Source organism: Mustela nigripes, chromosome 3 (genome assembly GCF_022355385.1).
Source record: "Mustela nigripes isolate SB6536 chromosome 3, MUSNIG.SB6536, whole genome shotgun sequence".
NCBI classification, from domain to species: domain Eukaryota; kingdom Metazoa; phylum Chordata; class Mammalia; order Carnivora; family Mustelidae; genus Mustela; species Mustela nigripes.
In genome coordinates, this window is record NC_081559.1 from 79,021,102 (window position 1) to 79,045,240 (window position 24,139).

General features: G+C 36.4%; 1 protein-coding gene across 2 annotated transcripts in view; it reads left to right on the forward strand.

Annotated features, from left to right (window-relative positions):
- The window catches only part of ZNF804A (zinc finger protein 804A), a 285,669-nt gene extending 279,981 nt beyond the window's left edge, over positions 1-5,688 (forward strand). For both annotated transcript variants that reach the window (XM_059392809.1, XM_059392810.1), the window contains one exon: positions 1,271-5,688. In XM_059392809.1, coding sequence (XP_059248792.1) covers positions 1,271-4,511 — 3,241 coding nt within the window. In that variant the 3' untranslated portion in view covers positions 4,512-5,688. The remainder of the gene's footprint in view (positions 1-1,270) is intronic.
- Positions 5,689-24,139: the final 18,451 nt, after the last annotated feature.

Genomic DNA, 24,139 nt, shown 5'->3' on the forward strand with positions numbered 1-24,139 from the left:
TAAGATATGCACAAAAAGAAGCAAAACTGGGGCCCCCGGGTGGCTCAGATGGTTAAGCAACTGCTTTCAGCTCAGGTCATGATCCCAGGTCCTGAGATACAGGCTTGCATTGGGCTCCCTGTTCAGTGGGGAGCCTGCTTCTCCTTCTCCCTCTCCCTCTGTTGTCCCCTGCTTGTGCTGTCTTGCTTGTACTCTCTCTCTCTCTCAAATAAATGAATAAAAACTTTTAAAAAAAGAAAAAAATAAGCAAAACTTCTTATCTAAATTACTTTCTTCAACAATAGTACATATTTCATGGTACACACACACACACTTTTCCCTTTAATTTGGGGCCTCTAAAGATGTGCAAAGTATAAAACAGTATTTTTTCTTAATATCAAATATGGTAGTGAAACAGCCCATTGTGTTAAAGATTAGGTAAAGAAAATATTCAGCTAAAAAAATTATGGGGCATTTATAACTTTTAAGAAACTAACTTTAATAGAATGGAAAATTCTGCACACCGTGATTCTGTTTCAGTAAAGATGATATTCAGGTAGCCCCTTTTTTATATGCCAGACAGTATAGTATCTTCTTTGTATTAAGAACCCACTATTTACGGTGTACTGCAATGACAAATAGAAATTATATCTTAAGTAATCATTTGTCCTATACTTACTATATATTATGATATTATTTTTAACTTCAGGGTAATTTTTAAATATTAAGAATAACAAGTCTAAAAAAATTTCTGAAGTTAGTATTATCTCTTAGTTAGTTTTGCACTGCAACATTCTCCTTGGCCTGGGGTAGACTTCAGTAAATACTGGCTGCATTGAATTATTGAACTGAATCCCCAGCCCTTCTGAAGTCATAAGTTTTTAACCTTTGTTCATATTCTCCATATAGTATTAATGATATTAAGTATTGGCAAATTTAAATAATTTTACTTTAGCAATTCTACAATACTCCAAAATACCACTGAAGAGACCATGAGTCTAAAGAAACTTGATCAGGAAGCATGAGTTGAGAGCACAGGAGTGTCCTCGACACAGCTGTTAACGACTGTGAAAGTAACTTCAACACAGCACGACCAAGTTATCCCAAATAGTAACAATAACTAAATGTAGTTGTAGCTCTAAGGAAGGGACCTATGCTATATGAAAGTAATTCTCTTACAAAGATTTTAAAATTTGAAAAAGAAATCTTATAATGACATTTCTAAAATATAAATGTTTGGATATTTTTTTGTCAAAAGTGTCCGATCTAATATACACTTTTCTTTTTGTAGTGCTCCTGGAAGTGGCCCCATGTTCAAGTCAACAACTGTTACTGTGAAAGAAAATTGTAATGAAATTTCCCAAAGAGTTGTTGTGGATGCAGTTAATAACCAGGAAGATTTCAAATATACTTTGATTCATAGTGAAGAGAATACTAAAGATGTTACCGCTGTTGCTGCAGATCCAGAAAGTACAAATATTACAGCAAAAAATAACCAACTTGGGGATCAAGCCCAAGGAATCCACAGACACAAAATTGGCTTTTCTTTTGCATTTCCAAAGAAAGCTTCCGTGAAGCTGGAGTCCTCAGCTGCAGCCTTCTCTGAATACAATGATGATGCCTCTGTGGAAAAAGGATTTAGCAGAAAAAGTAGATTTGTGCCTGGTGCTTGTCATCTTCAACTATCTTCACCAACAGATGTGCTTTTGAGTTCTGAGGAGAAAGCTAACTCTTTTCTTCCACCAGAAGGAATGTGCATTGACAAAGAAACTGCTCGAACTCAAGAGATGAAAGAAGTTTCTAGTGAAAAAGATACATTTTCATTACCTTCATTTTGCCAGTTTCAAATCCCTCTATCTTCTGATGCAGATAATTGCCAAAATTCAGTCCCATTAGCTGATCAAATACCACTGGAAGATATTATTATTAATGAAGACATAACTACAAGTGATAACAGTTCTGAATTGTTAGGAAATAAATCCACAGTTCTTGACTTAGCTAATGATTGCTTATCTTTGCAAGCTACCACAGAAGAAGCTGTTAAGAACAATGATGAGTCTACAGTTGAAGTCGCAAATAAAAATTATGGCCCTGAGATGTTGGCCCCTTCAAATTTTGAAGAGGAAAATATAAGCTTACATAAAAAACCAGATTTATCCAAAAGACCATGTGAGCCCTTTGTACCGGTTCTTAACAAAGATGGATCCACAATCCTTCAGTGGCCATCAGAAATGTTGATTTATACAACTACTCAACCATCAATTTCCTATAGCTGTAATCCTCTCTGTTTTGACTTCAAGGCCACTAAATTAAACAACAATCTATATAAAAATAAGCTGCCCTTAAATGATCTTTCTTTTCAGCAGAAAGGAGAAGACATTTGCAAGAGACCAGTTTCAGAATGCAAGAACACATCTGTTGCAGGACTCATTGATTATGATGTTGGAGGTAGCAGAAATGAATGCCCCCAAGTCACTCTTCCTCCGGTTGATGATACTCTCTTCAATAACTGTAATTCTGGAAAAAATGAGACTATGGGTCTAAGGAATAGAAATATTTCCTGTAGGATCAGAAAAACAAAAAAACACAACTTTACCAAAAATCAAATGAAACAGGATACTCCAGATGAGAAATATAACAAAATAAGGTTGAAAGATACTCATGAACACTGGTTCCATAAAAGTAGAAGGAAGAAAAAAAGAAAAAAATTATGTCAGCATCACCATGGGGAGAAAACCAAAGAATCAGAAATTAGCTTCAAAATGGAATCAGAAAATAGTTACACTGATATAACTAGGAAAAATCTACTGGAAACAATTTCAGAAAAGCACTGTCTAGCTGCGGAGCAATTATTGGACTCACGTCAGTTACCTGATAAAAGGCCCAAATCATCATCCATATACATAAGTGACAATGAAGAAATGTGTAAAACCCAGAACACTGAACATAATAGTAATGATGCAATCAGTTCTAAAAATCACGGTACAAAGAACTCGGTTGTTTTAAATGAACAACCCAATCCAACAATGATACATTCTGGGAAACATAATTTAACTTACTCCAGAACTTACTGTAGTTGGAAAGCCAAAATGTCCAGCTGCAGTCAGGATCACAGATGCCTAGTTCTTCAAAACGACATGAGCTGCCTGAGTCAGAACCAGGCTGTTAAAAGAGGTTATAATTCTCTCATTAACGAATCAGAAAGATTCCATCGAAAACGTAGACAACATTCATATTCTTATTCTTCAGATGAAAGCTTAAATCGACAGAATTATTTACCAGAGGAGTTTTGGAGACCACCACGGGCTTCTGCTCCCTGTAGGCCTAAAAGGAAGCGGAGGAGAAAAAGAAGCCGATTCCATACGGGAATGGAAGCTTTTGAACTCAGAGAGAACACCGATTATCCCAGGAAAGGCAATTCTTCCTTAGGTCACCAGGATGAGTTAGTAAGCCAAGACCAAAAAGGGGAAACAAAACCACAAGACAGTGCGAACCCTGGGAAGAACTCAGACCAAACAGATCAAGGAGAAGAGGAGCAAATTTTGCACCCGGGCAGCCCCCTTCCTCCTGAAGCCAGTGGAGGGACTGAGCCTTTAGCGCTGGAAACCACTTCTGGGGCCTCGGCAGACACTTCCCACGAACACGCCACATCTGTCCACGCAGCCAGCGCCCCAACGAAAAAAGAAATGGACAATGCCTTGCTGGAACACAAAGAAAGAAGTGAGGATATAAATATGCAGGAGAAGCCAATTCCTTTCAAGGTGCCTCACCCTGAAAGGAACTTGAGGCAGCCACAAACGAAATCCCACCTGTGCCATTACGAACTGGCGGAGGCCCTCCCGCAAGGAAAGATGAACGAGGCGCCCGCGGAGTGGCTGCGTTTTAATTCGGGAATCCTTCACACACAGCCGCCCTTACCGTTCAAGGAAGCACACGTCAGCGGTCACACCTTTGTAACCACGGAGCAAATCCTGGCTCCCTTAGCTTTACCGGAACAGGCACTTCTGATCCCAATAGAAAACCACGAGAAATTCCGAAATCTGCCCTGCGAGGTCTACCAGCACATCCTCCCGCCCAACATGCTGGCCAACAAGGTCAAATTTACGTTTCCCGCAGCGGCTCTCCCACCCCCTAGCACACCTCTGCAGCCTCTGCCTCTGCAGCAGCCCTTCTGTTCTACCTCTGTAACCACGCTCCACCACGCGGTTCTGCAGCAGCACGCGGCCGCCGCGGCCGCCGCGGCAGCCGCCGCGGCCGCGGGGACCTTCAAAGTGCTTCAGCCCCACCAACAGTTTCTGTCCCAAGCTCCGGCTCTCACCAGAACATCCTTACCTCAGATCTCAGTAGGACCGGTCGGACCCCGGCTCTGTCCTGGGAACCAGCCACCTTTTGTTGCTCCTCCTCAGATGCCAATCATCCCAGCTTCGGTTCTTCATCCTAGCCATCTGGCTTTCCCATCTTTACCCCATGCCCTCTTTCCTTCTCTGCTTTCCCCACACCCTACTGTCATCCCACTACAGCCCCTCTTCTAGTCATCGCCATAGGAGGGAGAGAAAATGTTCGTGTGAAAACGATTGCTAATTGCGTAAATGCTCATCTAAGTGGATAATTAATTTCCTACTTAAATGGTGGAAATAAACTAGCCAAAATACGGCCTCATTGATATGAAATCATTTACTGTAAGTGTAATGATGCAAATAAATTCTTAAGTTTCTGATATATAATATTATTAAGGCACTGAATAGTTTGCAAACCAATACAATATATGCTGTATATTAAGATGGTGTCTTAAGAGTATGTATAATGTACATAAAATATATTTATAGTACTGTAATTTATGTTGTAAAGTATGCTCCTTGTTTTTTTTTTTTTAACCTTTGTGTATTTGCACCTATTTAATGTTTAGACAAAGCTGATGGCACTACGTTTTGTACCATGTTCCTTGAAAATGTAAATTCAGTGAAATATATCTCTTGCAATAAATTTTTGTTAAGTATTTAAGTAAATCAAACTTTGTTTTAGTTCGTTTTCACTGTCCTGGGAATGTATAGTAACAGTAGGTTTTGGATTTACATTGTTTCTTCTGTACATTGGCATCTCTGAGTCTCAGAGGCTCAACAAATTACCTTTGGAGCTCTATCAATACTTAAACTGTAATACCTTCCTTTGGAATAAGTATAACAGGACCATTTGTTTTTCTGTTTGTTCTAATGTTGCTTATACTCAGAGTTTACTATATTTCTTGAACAACTGGCCCTTTAGATAATAAACCCTGGAAATTATGTTGAAGTAATGTTAGTATTGAGGGGGGGATAACTCAAAAATATGCAAGTACCTAGTATTCTTTCAGGAACTGTGCAACAGCACTAGTAGACAAGAAATAGCAAATAAACAATATGAATTCTTACAATGTTTTTGTATGTCAGAATTCTCGAATGTATTATGTTTATTTTTAATTGATACAGGAAATATATGTATATAGTAATATTGGTATGGATTAAGGAATGGGTTTAATTAATAAATCACTCCCCATATATAACATCTTGGGCAGAATGGCATAAACACAATCTGTATCGGATATACTCTTTAATTGAGAATCTGGAAATGGGAAGGAGAGTAAATAAATAGCCCTTCCTTCTGCAAATCTAGAGAGATGTTTGTATCGTATTTCCAAATCACCCAGGAACTGTTAGAAAATTTCCATCACCCTTCCAGAGTCTGCTTTATTCTCAACGACCTCTGCCTGATCATTCACTCAAGAGCTTCTACATGTACTAAAGAATAGAATTATTCAATAGGAAAACTAGGAATGTCACTAGGTTGTTTACTTTCTTGATTATTTGCCATAATAATAATAGATTTCAATGTTTTCCTGAAAAATGGTTGTGAGAGACTGCATATGCCCTTTTTATATTGACCAAGGAGGATACAAATAGTAAGGGAAGCAATTCCATTTCAAATGTTCTGAGAAAACATGTTCCAAAATTGGGAACTAAATTTGGAAAATTTCTTTCTTTTGTCATCTTCTCTCATCCCAACATGTTCGTCTCTTACCTCCTGTTCTTATTCTTTAAGTCCTTTTTTCTCTGATCTTTTCCTTCTCAGTTTCACTGTAGACATCATTTGCATGTGTGTGTCTCCCATTTTTCTTTCTCCATGTTACCATTCCTTATATTTCTTTCTTCAAAATTCTGTTGCTCTCCTCCATTTCTTTTTGTTAAATGATATGGTCAGGCATGCTTTAACTCTTACGCATAACAGAATATGCTTGCTTGCTTATGGTCAAATTATTAGTTAGATGACAGAGATTTCTGAAAAGTTTGAGGAGGTAAGTTGTCAGTTAAAACTATTAAAACTCAACTTGACAGATAAATGAATTGGTTCTCATGGATATCAACGGCTGGAGAAGAAATGAAGGAGAGTTAAGCATGTCAACATCATTCAGATTCTACATAATTCATCTGAATACTTGATATATTTGATCAGAGATGCTTACACAGTTGGGACATCTGTTATACATTGAGGACTCAGAATGGATATATGATGAGAACCTTGTTATTTATTCTGAAAACATCAACCCCAGAATCAAGTGAGTCAAGCTGATGGAGTGAAAATCAACAATGAGCAAAGCAATCAGGTTAAGTCAGAGTAGACTCAACATGCAATGAGGTGGTCAGGGGACCATTAGGCATGAGCATATTGATGGTAGCAAGAGTCGGGCTTGAGAACAGGCATACACTGGCAGTAGGTTTGGGCCCTGGATGATGGCTTGTTCATAAATTCTGAAGCTGAAATTCCAGTTCCTATCTAGGAATAAATTACTGTACCCTCTCTATGTTGGGAAATTTAAATGATTCCAATACTATCTCTTACACACCATCTCCAGTCTGCTAGTTACAAGCATTGCTATAGTATTTGTTATTGTAGAGATGAATGATTTGGAATATAGAATAAATCTGAACATGAAAAGTAACTGTAGCCAAATAAGAAACGGATTCACATTTGATGACAGTAAGGGAACTCATTCTTAACTTCAACTACCATCTCTCTCTTTCATATGTATCTAGCTATTTGGGTATATAGATATAGTTGTATCTCCAAATTCTTTTATGAGTTGAATAGCAATATCAGACTGTCCACAGGATGTCTCAATCTGAATATCTGCCAAGTATTTGAACTCAAAACTCAAACTCAAGATCCTTTATTACAGATACCACTGAAACCTGGCTATAGTCTTGTGTTTCTAAACTCTAAGAATGCCATTATAAAAAACAAAAAACAAACAAACAAAAAAAGGTGTTTTTTCAAAATCCTTTTTTTCAAATCAGAAGCCAGAGTGTCATGCCTACATCAAATCAATCAATGAACCATTTTGGCTCTATTTCCTTACTTTTTTTCTCTCTCAATTTTTTCCTGCCTGTACACTTTGTATCGTTCTAGTCCTAGTAGACCATAAGCTGAGTTGCTTACTTGGTGTTATAAATTAATGTGTCTTTCCTCAATTTCCCGTTCCTACTATCCATCCTGCCCTCTGCTGCCATGGAAACATTTTAAAATGCAAACTTTTGGGGCACCTGGGTGGCTCAGTGGGTTAAGCCACTGCCTTCAGCTCAGGTCATGATCAGGGTCCTGGGATCAAGCCCCGCATCGGGCTCCTTGCTCAGTGGGGAGCCTGCTTCTCTCTCTGCCTCCGCCTGCTTCTCTGCCTGCTTGTGATCTCTGTCTCTCTCTCTCTCTGTCAAATAAATAAATAAAACCTTTAAAAAAAATGCAAACTTTTTATGACACTTCCCTACTTTAAAACGTATTATAAATTTGTAACCATTCTCAATATATACATCAGAGTCTTAAGAATGTCATGGAAAATCTATGGTGAATGAGGTGGCCTCCTCTCTATTCAGGACCACCAGTCCAGCACTCCTCAGAAGCCATTTTAATTTACTTAGTTACAATTATTTTTAACTTTGTGTGATCATGTTCTGTTATCCTGAATGCCTTCCTCCCCATACTTATCTTTAGTCAGATAACTGGTAATGTGTCACACTCAACCTGAGTGGAAGTCTCTTTTTGGACTTCTTCCCCAGGTTCCCTCTCTCCCCAGATAAATTAGTTTTCTGTCCTCTAGTGTCACATAACATGATGTATCCAAATTTTCTTATCAACATTGGGTTGAATATATTACCTTTTTTGTCAAACTCCCTAGATTAAGAGCTCCTTGTGGCTCATAAGAAACCGTCAGTTAAAGTTTGCTCTAAGAGAGGGGGAAAATTAGTTAGAAAGAATGTAATTAACCCATGCAGACTATATTACAAAGTTCCAGAACTATTATCCATTTTTACTCCAAAATGATCCATTTTTACTCCAAAATGATTTTATTGATTTATTTGAGAGAGAGAGAGAGAGAGCATGAAAGGGAAGTAGGTCAAAGGGAGAAGCAGACTCAGCATGGAGCTGGAAGCCTGATGCGGGACTGACTTATGAACTCCAGGATCATGACCTGAGCCAAAGGCAATGAGCCACCCAGGGGCCTGAAGAACTTCCTTTAAAAGGAGCTATGAAGGGGCGCCTGGGTGGCTCAGTGGGTTAAGCCGCTGTCTTCGGCTCAGGTCATGATCTCAGGGTCCTGGGATCGAGTCCCGCATCGGGCTCTCTGCTTGGCAGGGAGCCTGCTTCCTCCTCTCTCTCTCTCTGCCTGCCTCTCCATCTACTTGTGATTTCTCTCTGTCAAATAAATAAATAAAATCTTTAAAAAAAAATAAAAAGGAGCTATGAATCATTTAAAATAGAACTCCATGTTTAATAATCGAAGTATGACTTGAACCCTTATCCCACCCCAGGAGGAAGGCATAAACTTCACTATGTCTATCATCTATCTGTCTGTCTGTCTTTCTATCTTCTTTCACCTTTCTTTTAGTACTTGTCATCAAACATTAGACCTTAGATTTGGGGGATAAATAAATGAATAAAAGTGTCCTATTATTCAGATATTCAAGTCCAGAAAAAAAAAAAAAAGAGCAAACCTGCAAAATCCTATATTTAGCCATCCAGTTTGCTATCTCATTATTAGTCAAGCAAAATAGATTGAATTTATATTCACTGATGCCCTTTTCTCCCCACTGTGTGGCAGTCTCCATTTCTCATTCTTTTTACTTGTTTTCCCCTCTGCTTATTTGCCTAGCTGAGCCACTGTCCTGGGAGTGAAAGTTGCCACCAGGGATGCTTTCCAATAAACTGTTTATTTTCTCTCACAAATAAAATTAGATAAAACTTTAAGGCTTACTTATATCATCAGCTGAGGCCGACGATCCTGCATGAGAGGCAGCAGGAAAAAGCTGTGCGATGTGTTCTGAGGTGTCGAACATGCCTGAAATCTAGCCCACCACCCACCAGCTCCATAGATTGTGTCCCCCTCCCCTATGCAGCACTGTCTACATTGGTACAGAGGAAGAGACTTTTGTTTTGTTTTGTTTCCACACAAAGGCACCATTGCTCACTGAGCTGAATGCCTCGAGCGAGGTCCTTTTATTTATTCATAAATGCATCTTGTAGACTAGCACCTGCCCTCAGCCATGAGTACTTGAGAACATGAGCTGAGAATCTGCTTGAACCTGGAAGCTCCAGGAAAAAAAAAAAAAAAGAGTGTAACACACTTTGCTTCTGTTTCTCATCTCCTAAAATCTTACTTTTAGTTAATCTAATATTTTTTACCTGTTGTATCATTTTGTGCTAATATTTTGAATACATTGTTCACATATCTTACTATTATTTTCCATTTTTAGTAAAAGGCGAAAGATTTATACGATCTGAAGAGAAACCAGAGTATTTTTTTTTATTCTGGTTTTAATTGCTACATTTTATTTTTTTATAAATTTCTCTCCATTGTTTTTATAGAGCATCTTCTCTATATCTTCAGTATCTTCATACTATTTAAAATAAATTTTGGGTGGCTCGGTCAGTTAAGCACCTGCCTTCTGCTCAGGTCTCGATCCATCCCAGATTGCCCATATTGAGCCCGTATCAGACTCTCTGCTCTCGGAGAGTCTACTTCTCCTTTTCCCTCTGACCTGCCCCTTCTCGTGCTCTCTCTCTCACTTTCACTCTCAAATAAATAAATAAAATCTTTAAAAATATTTAAAATAAATTTTAGATTTTAAAATATAGATCCCATCACATTTCCATGGAATTAATCATAATTTTTGTTTAATATTGTTTCCATGTTTTTATATTGATTATCTCTAAGACTATTTTAATTCCCTCATCAAATATAAATTCTATTTTATTCTTTAATACATTTATAAGTAATATAGGCAGGAAGTATCAGTTTTTTGAGAGGTACCCATACACTAAGTGAAGGAGTTTTAAAGGCAGGACTTAGATATACCCTTTAATTTTCTCCAAACAGGTTCTCCTATTCTCTTATATATTTAATTTTTATAACCAGCAACTATTCCCAGAACTGAATTTTCATCACACTCTATAAGAACTAAAATTTAGTGAGCTAGAGGCAAGATTCTAATGTCCGTGTATGAAACAGCCCATTTCCTCTTGGGTCATTGCCTTAGTTCAACAACTGGACTGCTAGCTGGCAAATCCAAGCTCATTGGTTACCCTACTTAGTCCAAGGTCCACTTTATACAACACTAGATCTTTGTCTCCTTCCAAGCTACTGCCATATTGTGTCCTGAAGAAATTACATGCCACCTGGTGTTCATATTGCTCTCAGTTACATTGTTTTTGTGTTGTTCCCTTTTACATTGCTCCCAAATGATCCAGCCTCTTTTTATTGCCTAAACTTGCTACCTGAACACTGTGTCTTTATTCTCCTAATTGTACTTATTGAAACTAACCTCTGTACCTAAGTTGATTATGTCAGTTCTAAATGTTCATTCACTTATATTACACATTAGCTTCTTATTAACAAATTGCCATCGTATCTTAAACTCAAGAAGAGGGATTTTCTAAAAACCCAATATTTTAGGTACCTTAATGTTGCAGCCTACATTAAATTTACAACACACTTTTGAAAACTAGGTTTCAGATTAATGTTTTGAGTTTTAACTAGTCTACTTACATTTTCAATGTTTTTTTTTAAATCAAAATTATTTTACAAGTGGCTATTCTTTTAACTTATGGAAGTTTGTAAGACATTAATCCTCACATTAAATTGATAAAACTAAAACTGGTGATAGATTTTGTTAAGAGGCTTCCATCCCCAGAACAGTTTTCTTGAAACAAAATGATAGAAATGATAGAAGTATGTTCTGCTGAGATGAGATTTCTATTTTCCATCCTGAAATGCAACTATTCTGACTATGACCTTTGTGAAGTTACACTGTTTCTTAGGTAAAGTGAAACATAATGTAATATTTTAAATACATTTTAGGTACTAGCAACTTTAACTGCATTTTGTATGCCTAAGAATTGCCAATATGATTCCCTTTCTGCTGTGTTAACATATAACACTATTTTGACAGTATCTTTTTGAATTGCTAAACAAAGATTTATTTGTGAAATTGAGAATCAGAATGTTTTCCCAGTATTCACAAGACATACATTATTTTTCTCATATGCATAATTTCTAAACATGACAACATAGAGGGGACTCTCTAGAAATGCATTTGTATCCTGGTAAACGTAGCTACAGCTGGAGGTAGCTATTAAAGCTGATTATGGTTACATTGTCAAGTTGCTGGAGTCCACATCTATGTCAAGAATAGCTTATGCATTTTGACTGGAAAATGAGTTTACTAATAGTAAGGATGTTTTTAAAAATGGCTTTGAATATGGAGTTTTAAGTGGAATAAAAAAATAAAATTTTCTCTACATGAAAAAATAACACATTATAGTACTTCTATACACAAACTTAAATTAAATCCACCCATAAACTGTGAGCTCAGAGCTTAGTGATAGGAAGTGTTTTGTTGTTGTTGTTGTTCTAAATCTCATGAGTTGTTACTTGGAAGCTTGGAAGCTGCTTTATTTTTTATTTGTGTGTGTGTATTATAATTTTTTTAATTTAATTTTTTCAGTGTTCCAAAATTCATTGTTTACACACCACACCCAGTGCTCCATGCAATATGTCCCTCCATAATACCCACCACCAGGGTCACCGAACCCCCCACTTTCATCCCCTCTAAAACCCTCAGTTTGTTTCCAAGAGTCCACAGTCTCTCATGGTTTATCTCCCTCCCTCCAATTTCCCCCAGAAGCTGCTTTATAGTACTGTATGCTTGCTTCCTTTTCCCTGGGAACCAGTGCATATTGTACTGCATGCTAATAACTGCCTGGAACTTCTGGACATGGTCCCTCTGACAATGCTTCTCTCTCTCCAAGAGGAGTATCTAAGCGGGTTCACTTGCTCTCAGGTGTGCTAGATTTTTCTCACCTTCAGATTTTTATCTTGTTTTCAGTGATACTAAGTGCCATTCCTGCTTCAGCAAATAATACATTTTTGAAGTCCAAATCATTCAGTTAGCATTAGCATCTAGGGAGAGTACTGGCACACTGTTCCTATCTGGGAACCACTCCTAATTTCACATGAGTGCAGAGCTCATGGCATTGGTATTCTGAGTCTGCAGAAAATGTTTTGGTCTCTCTAGGCATCCTTTGTGGAATACACACACACACACACCCTCCCAAGAATGACATGATGGTCTGTGTCTGGAATTCCTGGATGTTGTCTTCTTAACAGGATGCTACTCTCTGTCTTTCCACAGTCACTATCAAGAGGAGGAATGGGATATATTCTCAGGTACATGTAGTTTAAGATGGAAAAACATAGTTCCTAACTGTTTGGAGAATTTTAAGATGCCTTCCTTTTTCACATCATTAATAAATCTCGCTTCCTTAGGTCTTCCATGAAAAATGCCATGACACTATTCTCGTTAATAATTGAATACATATTCAGCCAAGGTTGTTTGTCCTCAGTTTTGATCAGTGATGAGAAGATGGAATTAAGTATTTATGCCTAATAATAAAATTTCAGCCTATGACTATACTACACTCTTCTTTGTGATACCCTTTCAATTTAACACCTCATTTAGGCAAACTTGTCTCTTATAATCATTTACATCTAAAATGTTCCAAGGACCTGAAAGCTCTGGAGAGATGGAGAAAGAAATAAAGCCACTCAACATTGAGTTTAAAGTCAAAAGAAGGAAGTAGATAACTAAAGAGTCAATTTTAATAAGAAGGGTTATGGAATATAACACATGTCATAAATATTACCTTATGATAGATATTATAATAAATTAAAGGAACAAAAGAGCAAAAGGGAAATTTTGGTAGGTGAGGCTAAAATTTAAAAATGCCAAAGATAGATCATTAGGACTTTACAGCTGGGGTGATAGTCATTAACAGTTTTTAAACTCTTTGTATGAGAGTGGCAGATGAGAAATCTCACTAGGATTACACAGGAGAATGGGCCAATGTGGACGCATTAGTTAGGGAGCGTTGAGAATGTCAGGAGAATAAAAACAGTTTAAGCTTGCAGCTAGCAAATAGAAGTAATGTGGATTAGATGACCTTCTGGTTAGATAACCTGGTGCTATTTAGTTGACTTTATAGGGGCAGTTTTGGGAGAGAGTGAGAGATATTTTTTTAAATGAAATTTAGGTTTCTGTTTTGGGCCATCAGATTGATGCAGTCATTCACAAAGTACGGAAAGACAGAAGACAGGGATGGAAGAAAGTTTACAGAGTTGAAAGCCCTCTTAGAGGAATGGAAAAGACTATGTTCACGATTCAGAGACATTGAATTTGAGGCACTTAGGATATACAACCCAGGAGAGCAGTCTTGCAAATATATCAATATGTAGTAGAAATTCTCTTATCTGAAACATCAGAACTGGTTTGTTGTCAGTTATTTGCTTCAAGTGGGAAAGTATGCATTAAGGCATACATGAATGCTGAGACAGTCTAAAAATCATACATTAAGTCACATTATCTTACTCACTGATGTTGTACTATAGGCCCAGGACTTTTCTTTGAATATTTGTTTACCCACTGAAGTAATTGATCATCTTTTTTTATGTAGTATATGCTCAAAATAAATCATCTATGACTGCGAGACTTGTTTATCTCATGTGCACTATAAACAAATCAAAATGTTTTTTCACTATTTTTTTCAGTCTTTTCCTGTTGCCATGCCCACACCACAGTTCACATTATTTACTCTGCGTCTCACCTTAACTTAGGATTTCTAAAGCATTACACTTCATTATTGCGGGTATACACCCTATCTCTCTGTGTTCATATTTCTTCTTCTTACTTAATCTTGAATTAAATTATGTAATGATAATAAATGCAACATGCACAAAGTGATTTGAGAATCAACAAATCTGAATCTTGGCAAGAAAATTATCAACAGTAGTGAAAATAAGTGTAAAGGCATCCTACAGTACAGCCTATTATGTTCACATTCTCTGTTGGGATTCAGTTTTATGGAAAATATGAAATGAAGAATTTGATCACTCAGATGGAAAAACAGATCATTGGGGGGGAAAAGAAACTACTACACAGGTCTGAAGTTCAAGGGAAGTATACACTAAAGAAAATTACTTTGAAATCATCACCCCGATCATTTTAATTAAAGTGTTAGAAGGTTTAAGATTAGCCCCTGGGAGATGATATAAAGAGAGAAGTGGATCCTGGAAATAACAATCAACATTTAAGATTGAAAAGAGGAGAAAGAAACTAAGGAGTACACAGAGAAGAATATAAACTAGAGAATTATAGTACCATGGAAATAATGGCAAGAGATGGTTTCCATGTAAGAGTTAAGAGTTGCCAATAGCGATAAGTGGTTAAGTACATAAGAGTAAATAAGAGCTGCATTTTTCGTTTAGTGACCTAAGCCATTTTTGTCAGTTTTGATACCCTAATTTCAATAATCATCATATATAACACAGTTGAATTTGAGTAATGTGAGAAAACATCATTATATCAGAAAAGTTGGATTAGACTCATACTGTACTATATGAGAAACAATTGTAGGTACACATAAGCCCCCAAAGCATTCATTGAACAATATGGGAAATAGGTATAAGGAAGTCAGAGTGTTTCTTTTTTTTAAGGTCTAATATTTTAACTTTATATGTAATATCTGTTCTTTTATAATTCACAATGAATATAAATTTCAGTGTATTGAATATCTTTAACTTGGTATCATATGATAAGGATCAAATATTTCATATTTTTTATCACTTAACATGCTTTCACTGAGATAACAGATTAAAATAATTCACCATTTATCAGTTTCATAAAGTCATTTCTGTTTGTTTTCACTTTTTAATCATATAACTCAATACATTCAATAATCTTATTTTCCCCTTCACTCTTTCATTGACCAATCAAAATGTTAAGAAAAACTTCTCTGGAATAATTTCATATATTATTTCTTAAAACACAGTGAGACTTTCATTTTCCCTTGTGTCTTCATGGTTGCTTTGCTTTTTTTCCTTTAATTAGTGAACTATAACTTAAGACATGTTTATAATTTATAAGGCTATCTGTAAAGGTTTTATTTAAAAAAGGAAATTAATTTTAAATAAGTTGGGTTATACATGGCATTTTGAACTTTCTGTAGAATGGGAGCACCAGGACTGGACTGTAAGCTCTCTATTCCTCTTCTGATCCACACAGGTACTATAGTCAAATAAAGGTAAGCTCCATGTTGAGATTTGAGGGAGGATATAAGACTCATTCACTCAGGATCAATCAAGTCATTTCAGTTAGTCGCTGATGATCTCCTTTTGTGTCAATCAGCCTGGTGAGTTAGAATTTAGCAAAATATCCATCTAAACAAAAATAAACAAATAAACAAAAAAGCAGGGAGCCCAGTGAGGCTCCATCCCAGGACCCAGGGATCATGACATGCTCTGAAGTCAGATGCTTAACGAATGAGCCACCCAGGCATGTTGGTAATATAAGATTTTGTAAGAATCAGCTCTTGTGCCCCCCACTGAAGTTTCTCCATATTGAAAATAAGGTAAAAAAAGGAAAAAGGCAATGAGAAAATAGAACAAGAATTTGAAAGAACAATATTGGAATATTAATAATGAATTTATAAATACTTTCTAGTATACCACTATCTTAGGATGAATTTTTTAAAGTATTAATTGATTTTCTCATTCACCTCTTTTGACTTTCCATAATTCAATTCCATAATACAATTGTAGTTGCCTGAGCTATATTGCAGACTTGTTGAGTCAAAACCTCTAGGGTTGACACCAAGTGGATCTGGATTTTCTCTAAGCCTGACTCAACAATTCCTACCTCTGTGAATGAGAAAATTCTTCCATTTTTATTCACCGTAATATCTGAGGAACACTGATTACAAAGTTACTCTTCGATGGCATATGTGACTATGGAATAGAGCTCTATTAGTAGCATCAGGAAAGCATAATCCATGTATACACATCACTGTGAAAATATCTCCTTGAGTTATGTTCTTCAACTGGTAACATTTCAACCAAGAGCCTCATGAAAATACCTTCAGAGCTGCTCTTTTAGTTCAAGAGTAAAGTTCAGAAGACTAACTAAGTAGAACCACATTTCCTATATTCTGGAGAGACACACACAGAGAGAGAGGGAGAGAGCGTGAGAGCGCTGCTGGGGACAAAAAGGGAGAGAGAGAAGCTCAATGTCCTCACAACATACCATATAGTATTTAGAAATGCAGTCTTTGAATGGAGAGGGCTCCAGCACCAGGGTCTGCCACTTACTTTCTGTGGAATTTGGACAGCTTGGTTAACATCTCTGGACCTCTCTTTTTCCTAAGTAAAATAGAAAGATAATACCTACCTCACAGTTTTGTCAAAAGGATAATAAAATCAAGTGTTTACACAGTGCTGGCATATAGTAAGCACTCGATAATGGCAGCTATCATTTTTTTTTTAATCTTTCCTGCCTCTTTTTCATGGCTAATCAGAAGCAGAATCTGAGATAAGAATGTCTGTGAAAATGACTTATTTAAAAAGTGCTTTCAGGAGAAAGGTAATAGGAAAAACAGAAAAGAAATGTAAATCAAGAAGTATGTTATTTCCAGAAAGTTCCACAGAGAGAAAAACAAAACAAAACACATGATGCCTAGGGAAAAACTTGGAAGTGTAAGCTCCTCTTGAGTGTTTGTCTTGATTAGAAGCATAGTGAGTTTTCAATTCAAGCACCAATCAATCATTGGGTAAGAGTAGCCTTCAGGAAACACAAACTCTCAGCCTCTTTCAACTCTCTGCAAGTGTAGGCAGAGTGGCATAAGTATTCCAAGGGAAGTTCTCAGAAAAGAGTTGCTGGTACAGACCCTTCGACATACAATTATAGAGAGGCCAGGGAAGTGGCGCACACAGAGTGAAAGAAATTTCAGTGTCTGCTATACAGGCTTTATTTCCTCTTTTTCCTTTATACTTTCACTCATTCGGACCATATCACACTTTTTTCTTTGTTCTTCTTTTTTTTAATACAGAGGATTTTCTTTCCTTTTTTAAAGATTTTATTTATTTATTTGACAGAGAGAAACACAGCGAGAGAGGGAACAAAAGCAGAGAGAGTGAGAGAAGGAGAAGCAGGCCTCCCACTGAGCAGGGAATCTGATGTGGGGCTGGATACCAGGATGCTGGATCATGACCTGAGCCAAAGGCAGACACGTAAGGACTGAGCCACTCAGGCACCCTCTCTTGTTTTCAAATAGGGCTTATTTGACTTTCCTACTATCTGCCTTCAAAAGTTTCCAAAAATTACTTTATCTTAAGAGAAGATACTATGAAAATACTTTTATACTTTTATAAGGTAAAAGATAATTCTCCTCAGGTCCCTCACATTTTTTCATGCTTTGTAAGTGAGGCACTGACTGCTTTTAGTTTTGAATCATTTTTAACAATGTTTGAATAATAAACACATTGGAAAAGAATGATAGTTTCTCTAGAAAAAAAGGATAAGCATGCTTACTGTCTGTTTTAAAAAATATATTTATCAGGTCCTTTAGACTCAGAATTTCTCTTATTCAATGCAAGCAATTAGGTACAGATGTCATCTGATTCTTTTTCATATAAACCTATTGGAATTGGGGTTCAGAGAAGCTGCATGAAAATGCTGATACTCAGGCCATTCCTGTGAGTACGTATTGTCCTTCATCACTAACCTTAGAGTCTCCTGCTTCTATCATAACCCATGAAATGGTAGCAGGTCAACTTGTAACCTTTGAGGTAAGTTAAATGTCAAAACCCTCACAGCTTTTGATTGAAAGGATTTCATATAATATTGTTTATATCATTTATTATTGGTTTACATTTATTCTTGTTATTTTTTTATTTCAGTCACTTTCTCTAAGAGATTCTCTTTTCCATGAATGAAGTATACTTACGGGTGCCTGGGGGGCTCGGTTGGTTAACTGTTTGACTCTTGATTTTGGCTCGGGTCATGATCTCCGGGGTCGTGGGATAAAGCCTACTGTGGGGTTCCTCGCTCAGCAGAGAGTTTGCTAAAGATTCTTTTTCTCCCACTCCCTCTGCTAGTCCTTCCTGAACTATGTGTCTGTCCCTTTCTCTCTAAAATAAATAAATAAATCTTAAAAAAAGGTAAAATTAAAGGAAATGCTAGTCTCAAAATATTTGAAGAAAAATTTTTTCTATGTCTTAGAATACACTTTATTCAGAACAGAAAAAATATTATAATGATAATTTTATATATCAAATGTAACTTTTTTCTTTAATTGTATTTATATGTTTATAGATGACAAACATAATAATTCCAAAATGTCAAGGTGTTGGGGCCACAGCAAAGGCATTGACTCACAAAAATAAATAAGTCCCTAGTGACCAGTATTACACAGAGGATACCAGAGATCAGCCAGAACACCTTGTGTACAGATCCCCTCATGTAAACCATCACTTTTGAAACTTATTTGGGATCTCTCATTTGCAAAGTCCCAACAATTAGAACAGAGATAGACAGAAAGGGGAAGTAACACTTTAAACAATGGTGAAAGAAGGAACTAAAGCCTTGTAAATTAGAATTCTTTCAACCAATAAACAAAGAGAGTTTAGATGTTTGAGAAGTTCCTTTATAAGCCACAAAACAATATGTTATCCTTGTTCATTTTGTAAATATGGTAGACAATCCTTTTGTGGGGAGTAAGAGGGTACTAAATTGGAAGTGGGTCAGAGACCTAATTTTTTCTTTTCTAGCTGTTACAATAAATAGGAGTATAATCCTTAACAGCAGTATCGTCCTGTAATAGGGATTTTTCCCCCATTATAAGCAGGAAGCCAGATTAAATAATGCTTAATGAAATGGATCACCATATTTTATAAGGAATTACATTATTTGTTCTAAATTATACCTTTACCTATCCCTGTATATCCTGATCCAGGAAACCTTAATAAGAAATTATAATAATGCTCAAAATAGCACTCAGTTTAAAATAATTGGCTCAAATCTTTTAAAAGAGAACATATGTCTGGAATGGTAACTAGTATATAATACATATTATATTCTGGCACCCTCTGGATTCAGAAGATAGGGTATCTCAGATGTGTTATATACTAATTATTTATGCATAGATTTTAAGTGATTCTCTGTTCATCTTTATAATTTATAAATTCTAAAAATAGAAACTAACAGTGGTTTTGTTCATCTAAAATATAAATATATTTTCCAAAATTCTAATTTATTAACTTTGACTTGAAACAATTTTTATCCTGACAGTTAGTCTGGACATAAAAATATATTGTGAATGAGTGAGATTAATAGCATTGGTCATAGTCTTTTAGAAAAAGAAATGTGTATAAGAAAAGCAATATAGCCTTTACTCCTTTTAGCTTCAGTCTCACGATGCTCTTGGAAAAGTAGAATAGATTTAATAATAGTGTTATGCCTTTGCTATAAATCTCTGGCACCCCAACTGAGATATACTGCAGAAATAATATGACTGAAAGTCAGGTACAACTGTGTGCCAACAAAACACTATTCTTTCTCTAGAGGCAAAAGTAAATGAGGAGATTAAAATAAACAACACTATAGACATTGTAACTATACAAAGTTGTCAAGGAAGAGGCAAAAATGTATGCATTATTGAGCTAGTTTTAAAACAAATTATAGTCACAAGGCCATATTTCACATAATGCCACAATGGTGGGTAATACATAAATTATTATAGGATGCTTCCTGATATCTACCCAATAGTTGTTTTGTTTTGTTTTTTCCACGTGGCCACTCCTTATCCATAGAACCCTTGATGTACAAAATAATAAATCTTCCTTACTGTTTGTATCTTATGAAATTGAGCTTTTTATTTTGGATACATTTCAGCTGACTGAAATCCTCCTTGTCAGAGTTAAGAATAAGATTAATTTATGCCTAGGATGTATACATCTACTGATGCCCCCCCCCCCACCACCAGTTGACAAGCATTGATCTCTTTACTTTCTCTCTGGTTTTGCCTTTGCAGAATGTTATACAATTGAAATCATATGGTATGTAGCTTTTCAATACTGACTTCTTCACAAAACAAGATGCATTCGTATATGTCTATGGCTTGATAGCTTATACTTTTAAATCCTCACCCATGTGCCATGACATGGATGTACTACAGCCCGGTCACATATTGGAAGACGGATTGGTTGCTTCTAGGTTTTGGTAATTGTGAATAAAGCTGTAAACATTCAAGGGATTTGTGTTATTTGTGGGAGTCTATTTCTGGGCTCTTTATGTTGTTCTATTGATCTATTTATCTGTTCTTCATCTGTATGTATCACCCTATCTTGGTTACTGTAGCTTTATAGTAACTCTTCAAGTTGAATATTGTCAGTATTCCAACTCTTTTCTTCTTCAAGATTGTGCTGGCTCTTCTAGGCCTTTTGCTTTCCATGTAAAATTTAGAATCAGTTTGTCAATATTCACAAAACAGTTTGCTGAGATTTTGATTGCAATGTGTTGAATCCATAGCTCATATCAGGCAAATTGACATCTTAATAATAGTTGTGTCTTTCTACTCAAGAAAATAGAACATTTCTCCATTTACTTAGACCATCTTTTATTTCTTTCCATTTATTAATCCTAAATTTATTTATACATCATTTTTATTGTCCTTATGTTAAGTGGTTGTTATACATTGAATTTTATTCCCCCAAAACTCATAGGTTGAAGTCCTAATTCCCCTTGTGACTATATTGTGCAACAGGGCCTTTAAGAAGGTAATTAAGGTTAAATGAAGTTATAAGGGTGGAGCCCTAATCCAATAGAACTAATTTCTTTAGAAGAAGAGAGGTACGAGTGTGCACACTCAGAGACAAGGCCCTGTGAAGACAGTGAGAAAACCATAGAAAGCCACAGAGATAGTTCTTACCAGAAATCTACCCTGCCAGCACTTTGATTTTGGACTTGCAGTCCCCCAAACTGTGAGAAAATAAATTTCTGTTAAGCTACTCAGTATGTGGTGTTTTGTTATGGCAGCCTGAGCAGTCTGATGCAGTAGTGTTGTTTTAATTTCAAATTTGAATTATCCATTGCTGACATTTAGAAAAGCAATTGACTTTTGTGTACTAACTTTGCATGCCATGACCTTGCTATACTCACTTTGAATCAAGAATGTTTTGCTGATTGTTTAGGACTTTCTACATGGGCAATAACGTCATCTGCAAACAAGAAGCTTTGTTTCTTTTTTTCCAATTTGTTACCTTACTATTATTTTTTTCCTTCTTGTATTAAATAGAACCCCCAGTACAGTGTTGAATAGGAGTGGTAAAGGGGGGTCATCTTTGTCTTTTTCCTGATTTTAGGGGAAAAACATTTAGTTTCTCAAGTTAAGTATGATATTAGCTGTAGGGTTTTTTTGTTGTTGTTGTTTTGTTTTGTTTTTAATGATTGGCCCACAGTTCTTGGATATTATCATCTTTTCTATTTTTTATTTTTTATCTGCTGGTATTCAGGTTGGGAATTTTCTACTGACATGTTTCAAGCTCACTGATATTCTCTTTGGCCAGATTTAGTCTGCTAATGTACTCTTAAAAGTCATCCTTTATTTTTTTAGTCTTTGATTTTTAGCACGTCCTTCTGAAACTTGCTTTGTTTCTCTGCTTACATTATGCATCTGTTGGTACATGCTGCCTATTTTTTTGCATTGGTACCTTCAATATAGTGACTATAGTGATTTTAAGTTTCCCACTTAATTATTCTAAAATCTGATTAATATTTAAATTCAGTAGTTAAAATCTCCATTTTTGGTCAGCTTGAGTCAATGGGCTGTGACTCCAAAGCATTTCATAATCCTCCTCCCTCCCTTTTTGTCTTCTGTCTTTACATAATAAGACAGAATGATTAGAGGCTTCAGGAGTTATCTAATTGCCCTTCCCCAGGTCAGATAATGCTCTGATAAAGTCATCTCCCCTGGATACTAAAGTTTTGTTACGGAGACAGCTCTGGACATATTTCAGAATGGTTACTTATTTTCTAAGTATATTTCAAAAATGGGTACTTTTCTCCACTTCCTGACCTATATATTAGGGAGATTTTCTCCAACTTTCAGTGAGTACCTAGTAGGGTTACTGAAGGTAAAACCCATCAAATTTTAGGAACTCCACTAAGACTGGGCCCCAGGAGTCTTTATCTGTCAAGCCTGTATACACTCAGCCTGCACAAATTCAACAAAATCACCAGTTAAGTGTTTTTACCGATTACTGGCTCTAGTACTTCAGCTCCGGGTAGGTTGATCATGGCCATAGTTGTCTTTACTTGCTCGTCTCTCCAGATTTCTGAGGGACTGTTGTCCTACGATCTCAACAATCTGAAGGATCTAAAAAAAATTAAAAATAAAAAAAACCCCACACAAACAAAGAAACAAAAAAAAAAACAATAATTTTTGGTTTTCTCAGTTTTATTTTTTTGAAGATGAGAGTAATGAATTCCCAACTTTTTATATGATGACTTACAAAAGTCTATAAAAGGATGTTTTAATCTCTGTTATGTATAATTGTGAATAAAGAAACTGTAGTTCATGAAGAAATTGCCTATAAAGAATGAAAGTCTCTAAGTGAAATATAATGAAAAACATCTTAGGCTTAAGATTTACTCATTATCTTCAATACCATCTTTCTGTTTGGAGATTTGTTCTTGCACCAATTAGGGGTCTTTCAGGGACAAATGACAAATAGACAATTCAATTTAGCCAGAGCCAAAGATTAATATAACTGCTATGAGTGGAATTCCCAAGACCAGGTCTTCCCAGGCTTGACTGGAATCAGGATCTCAAAAATCATATTTAGGGATTTCTTTCTGCTATTGCATGAGGTAGGAGGTAAAGCACGAAGTTTGATATCCCAATAGGACCATGTGCATACAAACTCTCAGTTTGTTCCCTCTTAACTCCAAATCCACTCTTACCTTTCCTGTTCTGCAATAATGAATCTGGAGTTTTTAAGATTTCTCCTTTGAAAACAGCAAGATATTAATTTTTGTCAGTATAGGGTGATATAAGTATGGACTTGGAGAAGAGGTCATCTCTTTCTGGTTCTAATGCATTTCTATTTTTATTTTTCTGGCTCTTCTCACTATTGCCAGTATGTGTGCTATTGGGGACAGCCCAGCTGTACATGCAGAGAAAGAGCCCTGGCTCAGTGACAACCTCAATGAAACCATTGCTATACCAACACTGCATGTCTGAACTGTGCGCCCTCCAGCCAGCTCATGATGTCTGGTTGCTACTTTCTTTCTTGCACCTGTCCTCCAAACTTGGTTTACCTCAGCCTGGAAGGTCTTTTTTTTTTTTTTTTTTTTTTACCCCTTGCCACTCTCAGCGATAATTTTCTGCCCTCTTGTATCTGAGAAGTGTATGCTAGCTTCAGTCCACCTGTACCGTGAAAATGTGTTTCCTATTTTCCAATTAGTTTCCTGCCCACCGGCCTTAGCTCCAACTGCACCCCGGAGGAATATTTCCTGCTCACTTGATGACTGCACACCATCTCTTACCTGGAGCGACTAAGAGAGCTTTTCTGCCCTCCAGTAGGTTAAAGCCACACTTTTCCAGTGAGGTCTGGATAATAGCCTTGGGAATTGTGCCTTTCCAAGTCTGTTCCTTCCTTAACTACTCCAGGGCATCCCCAGGCTATTCATTAGACCCCTCTAGAAACTCTATAATTATACTCTCTGTTTGAATTACTTTGTGGTTTTTG